The sequence below is a fragment of the Centropristis striata genome, chromosome 16 (genome assembly GCF_030273125.1).
Source record: "Centropristis striata isolate RG_2023a ecotype Rhode Island chromosome 16, C.striata_1.0, whole genome shotgun sequence".
In the NCBI taxonomy this organism is placed as follows: domain Eukaryota; kingdom Metazoa; phylum Chordata; class Actinopteri; order Perciformes; family Serranidae; genus Centropristis; species Centropristis striata.
In genome coordinates, this window is record NC_081532.1 from 13,806,062 (window position 1) to 13,817,578 (window position 11,517).

Here is an 11,517-nt window from a genome sequence, read left to right on the forward strand (position 1 = left end):
ATCTATGAGATGCACAGCATGAGAAAAACAGCTTTCTTTTTTCTTCGTTAAAAGATCCCCGCCTCTATTAGGAGAACTGATGCATGAATGCATTACAAGCATCATGACGCAGCATCGTACTGACACACACCGACCTGTTTCGTCCAGCATCAACCAGTTGTCAGATACATTAAATCACTTGCTCTGCTGCAGCTCCAGGGAATTAGACACAGAAAGGGTTAAAAAGGGGGAGGATGCAAAATGGCTTGAAGTCAGCAGTGTGTGTGATAGAGAGGAACACACAGAAAAAAGACAAGCACAGAAGAGCTGAGCCAGGAATACAATGCGTACGATGCCAGAGATAAGAGGAAACAGTAACAGCTTTTTTACTGAATCTCTCTCCATCTCTCTTGGATTCTGCAGCACCTCACTCCTCTTCCTTTTGTTATAGCATTTAGTCTCCGCAGCTGCAGTCACAGAGTGAGCTCATCTCCTGAGTGCACCAGGACTGAATTCAAATTGTGCATGTACAAGAGTGAGTAAGGACTTTTTCTGGGAACTCCTGCCAAAGAGAGAGAGAGAGGAGAGAGAGAGGAGAGAGCTATCAGGGGGCACACTGGGACTCAGTGTGGACCTGAGCGAGATAGAGTGGTGAGGCGAAGAGGTAAGATGAGTTTAAACAACGGTCACACTCTGACCACCAGTGGACAGGACTTGACCAGCAGCAGAGCTCCATGGGAAGATGCTCGGACAGTGTTGAAGCCCTCCACCCCCACCAGGAAACCTAAGCCAGTGAGTATTCCTCCAGCCATCTTTCCACATCATTTATTTACAGGTGCTACGAGTTGCCATGCTTTTGTAAGAGTCGTTGACAGCAAAGAGGACAGTCACTGCAGATATTACAAGTGAACTATGAAGTCAAATTTAATCGTCTTGTCATCATGAATTATGTTGCACCTACTTGCCTGCCAAGACACACTTGTGTTCATTACTTGAGGCTGCTTAATTTAAAGTATTGCAGACATTTTAAAACTAAAATGTACCTATTCAGCCCGGCATTTGAAAAAGAATGGTTTAGTCTTATTATTTTGAGTTATTCTTTTGCATTTATGTTGTAAAATTTTACTCTGTTTTATTTTATCGGTTGTTTACATTTTTATCAAATTTTATTGGTCTTTGTTTATGTATTATTTTATTCCATTTGATCTAGTTTTTATTGACATTTTTCACTGTATTTCATTGTAAGCATTTTTTTTTTTTTTTGCCAAATCCTTAATCCACTTTTCTTGTTACATTTTCAGAATTTTTCTTGATTTTCAAGCAATGGTCTGTATATCTGTATTTGTATTTGTATTTCTGGCTTGTTCATCATCTGTGACACACTTTAATTGCAGTAACCTGTATGAAGGGCAATACAAATACTGTTTGACTGATTGATTGAGTAGCCAAGACTGATCTGACCTCTGATCTTTATCAAACAGCAGGAGGTTTGATACCAAGTCAACAAGCATTTGCATTTCAAGCCTTTGTGGAGGAAAAGGAGATGTAGATGGTTGAAACAGGATACATAGGGCTCTTATTTCAGATCAGGTGCATGGTTCTCTGTAAAGGCTGACAGCTTGTTTGAATCTGAACCAGGAAAATGTGAAACAAAACACAAAAACAGACTCAGCAACTACAACATCATGCACTTGCAGGATGCAGGGAATTGTCTCGGTTGTATGTGTAAAGTAGTGGAAGCGAAGGGAGGCCTCACGATACAATATTATGATTTTAAAAATTGCAAGATGCTGAGTATTGTGATAACATACCACATATTGCACAATAATGCAATTTATTTCTTTTTTTTTCAACAGTATATTGAGTCCCCAAAGAAAACCTTTTTTTAGTCTAATAAAGTTAAGGTTTTCAGTCTTTTCATCCCACTTAAATAACAGACAGACTGACCAACACTGTAAGAGAAACCTGTCATAAATATTGCATGCACCTGACAAACTGAACTGTATTACAGTCTTATCATTCCAATTAGAAACATGGGTGGACTAATGTACAGGTATTTTAAACAATACAACTTGCATGAAAAAAGTTATGCAGTCAGCTGAGCAACTGAGGAATTTGAAAGTAAATTAGGCATACTGAATTGATTAATTATTATTATTATTATAGTAGTACCAAAAAGTTAAAAAGGTTAAAGTCAGAGTTAAATTTGTAATATGAAAAATGTATATAATAACATATCGATATTTGGTGTCCACATATGGATACAATAATGCAACACAAAATATTGCAATAGGGCCTACTACACTTAGTAGTACACGCTACATATTTTGTCTCCAGTTTTCTTGCTGAGAGATCTTAATTTCTATAGATTCATGATGTCTTTGAAGTGGCTGTACACAAAATGAATGAAATGGGTCTCAGCAGGGCGGTGGCTGAGCCGGTGTTATGGTATAACTAGTGACACTCTTGACAAGCGTCCGTGGTTGTAGCAGTTACGACAGTCGTTAAAAACAGGACGACAATTTGTTGCTGCCCATTTCATTCCAAGTCCACATTATTTTTTAGATTATGTGTGAGTAAATATGTGTCACGTGGATTAAAACGTTTAAAGAGTAAACGCAACAGCCGTCCGACGGCAATCACAGACGAATTCAGCTGAAAGTCACCAAATCACACGGTCACCTGTTAATCCGTAACACCTGCAGTTTGCAGCGGTTCTTGCGGTTCTTGCGCCACTGCGAATAACGCTAACTGTGGGGACATAGCTGTGGTGAGTGGGGCACACACGCAGGGCCTGGTCAGCAACCGCAAAGTTTGTTGTTTTTTGTCAAAAAAAAAAGAGAAAAAAGAGAAGCTTCGGTTAAAAACATAGGGAGATGGCGTGAGTTTATTATTCTCTGGTCAGGACGCCATTACTCCACTACATCTTTACTGCTAATGTTCTTGTGCATCCCTTTTTAAACTTACTCAAATTACAGTTTACAGCTTATTTTAAGACAAATGTACTCACAACGGATTACAAATGTAGTACAAAATAAGAAAAGTTCAAGTAATATTTTTTGTTTGTTTTATCTGAAACTCTGTTATTGTTTTCTTGCAATAAACATACAAAGACACACACAGAACATATGCCACCCCCACCCCCACCAAAATAAGTAGGTGAATGCAAAGGAGAGAAGATAAGATAAAGAGATACATACATTTAAATACATGTAGCCTACAGCAAGAAAGAGCTAGATGCAGCAAATTCAGATAATGCACTATACATATCAAATTCCACCAAATTGGCAACAACTTAGATGTCAATATCATATATAGGAAGATATGTATTAAATAAAAGCAAAGGGAAAAAATAATGACAGTAGTAGTAGTAATGCAGTAAGATAAAATAGAATAAGATTAAAAAAAAAGAGAAAGAAAGACATTTATGTAATATATGTATTCATATTTAGGATAAATTGTCCGAGCGAGCACTATTTTATACACAGTGTGTTACGTTTTGTGTTGTCCTGGCCTCCAAAGAGTTAACAGGTGTCAGGCAGCCTGGTATGTGTGCCTGCACTATCAGAGTCTTGCAGAGGAAAAGAGTATTTCATATCACACTGTCACTTCTATTCAGTCACATCCGCTCACTCAGTTTGTTCGCAACAAAGCCTTTATTAAATCCCCCCTTCATACTGGGAACTGTCCACAAGTCACATTTTTCCAAGATTCTCTGCTGCTGCTAAGATATGAATAATGTGCCTGCAGGCAGATAAGTTACAATGTTGAACCTGCTTAGATAACAACACTCTCATTTTGATAGGCATCTGTGTATGTAAAGTCAAAGCTGGATGTAAGCTAATGTGACGATTATTCCACAGCCCAAGCCGGAGAATGCTATCACCATCGGTGTTTCTGCACGAGTCCTCTTCAACATGGAGAAGGAGCAGCAGATCTACGAGCAGCAGGGCATGGAAGAGTACATCAAGTATCAGGTGGAGCATGAAACGCAGCCTTTCAGCCCAGGACCTGCCTTCTCCTTTGTCAAGGTCAGAGAATCAAACACACACCCTACAGCAAATCCACTGCAGTGTGATTCCTTGGTGTCATGTGTGTTATGTGTTAGGTCGTGTCTCTGGAGGCGGTGAATGACTGATAAGCATAAAACACCATCCCACTCACACACACTCCCATTCCCGCTGCATCGTGACTGATATAGTATCGTCTTTATTTCATGACACAAATGTGTGTTTTATTGTGGTGCCAGGCTCTGGAGGCTGTGAACACTCGACTGAGGGAGCTTTACCCTGAGAGCGAGGAGCTCTTTGATGTTGTGCTCATGACCAACAACCACGCATACGTTGGCTTAAGACTCATCAACACCATCAATCACCACCGTGAGTTACAAACACACATGAAGGATGAACATTTATATGAGACTTTTGTCTTGTAAATTGTTTGGGAGCAGAATAATACGTTAACAATATTTTGTGATTTTTTTTTAATGACGAAATTAACTATAATTTATGAAAATTTTGTGGGTTTTTATGACATATTACACTATTATTTTTTATGACATTATGACATACTATACTATGATTTTTTTAATGAAATTTCTGATGACATACTATGATGTTTTTATAAAATTTTGGATGACATTCAATTACTTTTTTTGACAACATAATATACAAAGACATTTTATAATATTTTTGAAGACGTACTATGCTATGACGTTTTTATGATGTTTTTCACAACATACCATAGACCACTTTGGAGTCGACGTCAGGGCTACGTAACTGGCAGTTGCGTGTGCAGACTGGTGGTTAAGAACTCAGACGAAAACAGTTGCGATCTATAAAAAAAAAGAAGGAAACAGACAAGTTTCAGGTGGAAACTGTGCTGTTTGATGTCAGGACATTCATATTGCCCTTTGAAGCTAGACGGAGACTTTATGGTTGAAAGCCATTATACGGATGGACTGGACTGCTGAAATCATCTTAAAATGGGTCAATTATAGTCTGTTGATACATATTAGATCATAATATGGCCAGAGATGTCTGAAAAACACCATATTTTGAGATGTCTAAAAATGACCCCATCAACTTTTTCAAATTTTAAAATGCCTGAAATGCATGAATTGGGTCAAATATGCTCTGTTGATACATGTGGTAGTATAGTTTGTCCAAAAATAGTGAAAAAGCACCATATTATGGCATGTCCAAAAATTACTCCCTCATAAAAAAGTCATACGTATGTTGATTTTTATCAAAAATGGTCAAATTTTAAAATGCCTAAAAATGCCAAAAATTGGTCATTATAGTCTATGGTACATATAAGAGCATAATATGGCCAGAAATGTCAGAAAAACACCCTATTTTGGGATGTCCATAAATGACCCACTCAAAAAAAAAGTCATACTATACTGTGTCGATTTTTGTCAAAAATGGTCAAATTTTAAAATGCCTAAAAATGCTAGAAATGGCCCAATTATACTCTGTTGATACATGTGGTAGTAAAGTTTGTCCAAAAAAGCGAAAAAACACCATATTATTGGACGTGCAAAAATGACCTTTTCATAGAAATGTCATACTATACTGTGTCGATTTTTGTCAAAAATTGTCAAATTTTTAAAATGGGTAAAAATGCTAGAAATGGCCCAATTATAGTCTTTTAATACATATTACAGCACAATATGATCAGAAATGTCAGAAAAAAACCCTATTTTGGGATGTCCAAAAATGACCTCCTCATGTTGATTTTTGTCAAAAATGGTCAAATTTTAAAATGACTACAAATGCTAGATATGGCTCAGTTATACTCTGTTTTATGTGTTTCTGGGTTGTTGTTTCTTTGGAAAAACTATACTATCACATGTAAAAACAGAGTATAACTGAGCCATATCTAGCATTTTTAGTCATTTTAAAAATTTGACAATTTTTGGGCCAAATTGGGCCAAATTCCTGATTTAATGTAGCTGATCATCACAGGTTGCAGCCTCACTTTACTGTGTAAATATGAGAATTTCAGATGGTTTCAGCAGTCCATTCTGTATGTTTAATGGCTTGCAACCATAAATGTCTCCGTCCAGCTTCAAAGGGAGTCTTTGTCAAAGTAATCGATAAAAAAGGACAGTTTTTTTTTTTTTTTTACTATTCCTGTTCTGTCACCCAACAGCACAGCCAGACATCGTTTGAAACTCTTCTGTTTCCCTCTATTTCCGTATTGTTTTCACAGATCAGTCTTTAATAGTAGTTGTTTCTCTCTGAGTTTCTGCCAACTTAAAGTAACATTTACATACATGGTAGCAGTAATGTTCAACCACTCAAACTTTGGCCATTTAATACTTAATCATTTTGGTCTTTTATCATTCACTGTCACTTTCTGCCTCCAGTTAAGCTCCGCCCACAAAATACATAATCATTGTTGGTCTATAACTATGACTTTTTTATATGTTTTTTAACAACATACTATACTATGACATTTTAATTATATTTTTGATGACATATGATACTATGACGTTTTTATATTTTAGACTGCGTACTATACTATGACATTTTAATATATTTGATGACATTCTCTACTATGATGTTTTAATTATATTTTTGATGCCACAAACTGTTTTTTTAATTATATTTTTGCTGACATACTATGACGTTTTTATATTTTTGACAACATACTATACTATGATGTTTTTTATGCTTTTTCTGACAACATGCTATACTACGAATATTTTAAAGATATTTTTAACGACATACTACACTATGACTTTTTCATGATTTTTTTTAACGTCATACTATACTATGACTTTGTCATAAAAAATTTATGACATACTATACTATAACGATGTTATGACATTTTTGACACATACTTTAACCTTATTATATTTTGACAACATACTATACTGTGTTGTTTGAATGAAATTTGATGACTTTTGTTTATCTTCAATTGAATATATCAATCAATCAATCAATCAACACTTTATTTCGGACACAGGGGCGATCCATATAACAATAGAATAAAACACAATGATAAAAATTAACTGTTCAATAATTTTTAATTTTGTCCTCCCTGCAGAGTTGTTCATCGAGCGCTTCTGTATGACAGGGGGTAACAGTCCCATAGGCTACTTGAAGGCCTACCACACTAACCTTTACCTGTCCGCGGATCCAGTCAAGGTTCGCGAAGCTCTGGAAGAAGGTACCTGTAATTGTAATGCTAGACTTAACAGGAAAGTTTGTTCCATTGCCTCAAAAATGATGTATTTATTTCCTTTGGGTCTCAACAATACATTCAGGTATCGCAGCAGCCACCATGTTCACCCCAGAGAAGATTACGGAGGTTTCGGAGACTCAGCTGCGCGTTGCATTTGATGGTGACGCAGTCCTTTTCTCTGATGAATCCGAGCGCATTTACAAAGCCCATGGACTGGACAAGTTCTTTGAGCATGAGAAGGCACACGAGAACAAGCCTCTGGACCATGTACAGTATACACACAGTGACAATCACACTGCTAATGTAAATGTAGTTCACTTAGTACATTCAGTGAAAGGATAGTTCTTGTTTACCACAACTTGGGTCTTATTTTATTTAAACTTTTGACCATCATTTGTATTACCTATGATAAAGTTGTGTTGCCCAAAGTAATTTCTTGTGACATCTCTACAAAAAAATCTGACACAGAAAGAAACAAAGACTCAGACAGATGATGATGATGACAACTTTTTACTTTATTGTCAGCTCCGGTCTGAAATTTTTCTTGCAACACAGCCATTTGTCCATTTGCAACATCAACAAGAGAAAAATATAACATACAGTTAACACAACATCACTGAAGACAATATATTTAAGACCCCATAACATACATTTGATCTGGGATTAAGATCCCATGACGGCCCTCTACAAGAAGCCAAAACAACCTAAGCCCCCCTTGGTGTTGGGATATAGTATAGGTTATAAATCCCGCCCAAACTAAAAACTCAAAGTAGAGGTCAAATACATTTTTCCAAAATGTTTCCGTCATTTTAGGTAGTTATTATCACACTGATGTGTGTCCAGGTGTTCATTTTCTGAAAAGTTTGCTTTTAATTTGATTTGATTCTACAAAAGGGGGGTAAAACATCATGATTGACAGCAGTAACTCACTCACAATTAGTAAGACGGGTGTTTAGACGGGAACTCGGTACCGCAGACTCCAATTTTTTCACTACTACGCAAACTCTGGCTCAAAATGACCTCTCCAGCGCAAGGTGATGGAAATATTTGAGCTTCAGAAGTGGAGACACGTTGTCCATTCTTTATACAATCTGAACTAACCTGTCTACCTTATCTAGACAGACTGTTAATCAAAGGAACTTCAGTTGGAGGTAAAACTGAAAGTGAGAAATGTCAGCAACAATCCCTAATTCAACAGGAAAAGTGTGCAAGGGTTTAAAGGTGCAGTGTGCTTCTGGGCAAAGATAGTTGATTATTGAGCCTTTATTCACATGAATCAAATACCAAGGTCTTGTGTTGGTGGTTTCACGGTGGTACCTTTTTCTTCAAAATAAAATTTTGCTGATTTGGGGGTTCGTCTTAAACCTGCCTGACCCCTTATTCTACTGTTTTACTAATAAAAATGGTGGCCAATACTATGAAAATAAGACCTTTCTGAGAATAAAGTAGCTGATAAGCATATACAACATAGTTATGAACTTTGGTGTTGTATAATGAGCCCCACATAAAGTCAGAAACTACAAAATGACTGTGGGCTAACTGTATGCCTTTTTTTTCTCTCTGCAGGGACCATTGAAAGGTTTCCTGGAGGCTTTAGGAAAGCTGCAGAAGAAGTTTTATGGCAAAGGCCAGCGCATGGACTGCCCCATCCGGACCTACTTGGTGACAGCTCGCAGCGCAGCCAGTTCTGGTACAAGAGCCCTAAAAACTCTGCGCTCATGGGGCCTGGAGATCGATGAAGCTCTCTTTCTGGCGGGGGCACCCAAGGGCCCCATGCTTGAGAAGATAAGGCCTCACATTTTCTTTGATGACCAGATGTTTCATGTGGAGGGGGCGGCGGAAATGGGGACAGTCGCGTGCCACGTGCCATATGGGATAGCTCAGAGATTTACCAAGAAAGGAGTTAATGAGATTTCTTCAGCACCCAAGTAGCCTGGACATCACTGAGACTGAAGGGACATTTAGTTTGGACTTTAAGCAGCTGAGGATGATAATATTTAAACCCAGTTGATGCAATATGACTTTTGTTGTATCATATAATTATGAGATTATGAAGCAATGTAATGTCATTATGACATTAATATAATAATTTATTTCATTATGGCATTTGAGCTCAGAGGGTTATTTTGTTCATTAGTTGTTACATTATAGGTTAACCTTAATGAACTGTTTATAAGTTGTACCTGATGACTTAATAAGAATAATGTTTGAGTTGCTTGTATAAAAAAAAGTATTTTACTGATTTTACTATATTGTCATGTATTTTGTGGAAAAGGGCTGCAGATCATATAGACCAAACTATTAATAGAATATAAAAAAATATTTATGGTTTGTTATCAGTAGAGCCGCATGATATGGTATTTTTGAGGCTGATGCCGATACTGATTTTAAAGGGGAAAATTAAAAAATAACTGGCAAGTTGGCCGATAAAGTAACTTTTTGAGCTGGAATGAAAATAGATGTGGACTATGCACCAATGTTTCACCTCTCTGCAAAGGTACCAAGAGAGCTACTTTCTCAAACATAAAACTTTATTAAATAATATTTAACAATGTTATATATTATTATACAAACTGGCTGATAATATCTGTCAACCCAAATATCTGCTGGGCTCTAATTATTATTTCTAACTGCATTACTATAAAATAGGGAGATAAACACAGATCAAAGAGATTGTTCAAATTCACATTCTTATTAATGGCTTATAATTGTTTATTCTTGACCATTTATACATTCATAAGTTACAACTTATAAACCTTTTATCAAGATTGCCTTATTAGAAAAGTGGTACTCAAGGCTATTTGTGTATAAAGTTTCCATTTGCAGTATAGGGAACCACAAACACCAGCAACCTCCTGTATTATTTCCTGAATTTATATATATATATTTTACCTACATGCATAAACATGTATAACCCTTTAAAAGGACAGAAAAAATGCCAATCAAACTAAAGTGTATTTAAAACCATGCAAACCAAATATTAGAACTATAAAACAAACTACAAAATCTAAACAATATTTCTTAAGATGCCAGGTTACTGAAGCATCTAGTGACTTCAGAGTATTTTTGATAACAGAGTTGCACTGAAGGCATGCAATCAGTCACTTTATACAGAATCTCAATTAGGATTTATACAATTTTATCACTTTACTGCTTGTCTGTGTTTTTAAAACTGGTGCCTTTTTCCCTTTTTTTGCATGTTGTTAGTATATGTATGTTGTACATGTGGTTCTTTGATCAGTGTATATGAATGTATTTTTAAGATTGCATTTTGGGGAAATTGGGATATTTTACTTTGTATTTATTTAATCTTTGTGCTCTTTCAAGACAATAAGGATATGCTTGAACATATTCAGCATTTATTGACATCTATCATGTGCAATTTTTTATTTCTACCTGTCTAAGTGTCGAAAGTTGTGTGTCTCTCTGGTTGTTGCCTGCTGTTTGTCTCATTTAGTCATTTTGGTGTGCTGTTATTGCTGCTGTTCTGTGTGTTTGAGCGTGAAGCGAGTTGGTCTTGAAGATGTGGAGTATTACGGACTATTATGCAATCAAGTTTTTCTGTTTAAAATTAAAGTAAAAAGGACTGTATTCAAAAAACTTTAAGCAGTCGTTTCTGTATTTTTTTCCAGCCTTAAAAAGTGGTTAATATTAATCAATTTGCAGAGGTGAAACCAGTTGCAACCTTTCAAGAGTAAAATGCAAGAGCAAATAGTGCAGGAACAGGTTACTTCCTGTTAACAGCAGGGGGAGACAGACACCAAACAGCTGATTTAGACCTCTTCAACATCACATGACGACCAGTTAGTTGTTTGGCCTGCTTTTGCAATAATCAAATCTAAGAGTGTATATTGATGTGTCTAATGAATGCAGTATTCCTCACACAATAATTTAGTAACCTTCCTAATAATTTGCCTTTTCTGTCACACTATAACAACTCCTTACACTGAGAACATAGTCCCCTTTTTTAGGCACCTACTTACAATGAATATCCAAAAATGAAAAAAAGAAGAAGATGAATGTCGCTGAATTGAAGAAGTGATTAAAAACTAATTTTTATTTCTCTTTATGTTATTGTTGATCCTAAGTTTCAATTTCTTAGAAATGATTCTTGTGGTTGTTGACACACGATGTTGTCCTCATACCTTTACATGCCTCACCCATATGCCAACAGGGTATATATACACACACACTTTAACCAGATAAAGAAGACACTCGCTCCCAAAGCACAGACATGGAAGAACTCTGTGAGTATACTTTTTTCTTTGACAGGGTTGTTAATATTAATCAGAAAATATATTTGCTCAGGACAGCTCAGAGGGAATAACATGTTTCTTTTTCTCT

General features: G+C 36.3%; 1 protein-coding gene across 1 annotated transcript; it reads left to right on the plus strand.

Moving 5' to 3' along the window:
• Nucleotides 1–610: 610 nt before the first annotated feature.
• Nucleotides 611–10,216, plus strand: LOC131988604 (cytosolic 5'-nucleotidase 1A-like). The gene is made up of 6 exons (XM_059353754.1): nt 611–771; nt 3,843–4,010; nt 4,229–4,358; nt 7,036–7,158; nt 7,256–7,440; nt 8,740–10,216. The coding sequence occupies exons 1-6, from the start codon at nt 649–651 to the stop codon at nt 9,103–9,105; spliced, it is 1,095 nt and encodes a 364-aa protein (XP_059209737.1). The 5' UTR covers nt 611–648; the 3' UTR covers nt 9,106–10,216.
• The last annotated feature ends 1,301 nt before the right edge of the window (nt 10,217–11,517 follow it).

Excerpts from the sequence above, each read along its gene's own strand:
- LOC131988604 (XM_059353754.1), top strand. The coding sequence starts at position 649 with ATGAGTTTAAACAACGGTCACACTCTGACCACCAGTGGACAGGACTTG. Across the intron at positions 4,011-4,228 it reads CTGCCTTCTCCTTTGTCAAG|GCTCTGGAGGCTGTGAACAC; the intron begins GTCAGAGAATCA and ends TTGTGGTGCCAG. Across the intron at positions 7,159-7,255 it reads TCGCGAAGCTCTGGAAGAAG|GTATCGCAGCAGCCACCATG; the intron begins GTACCTGTAATT and ends CAATACATTCAG.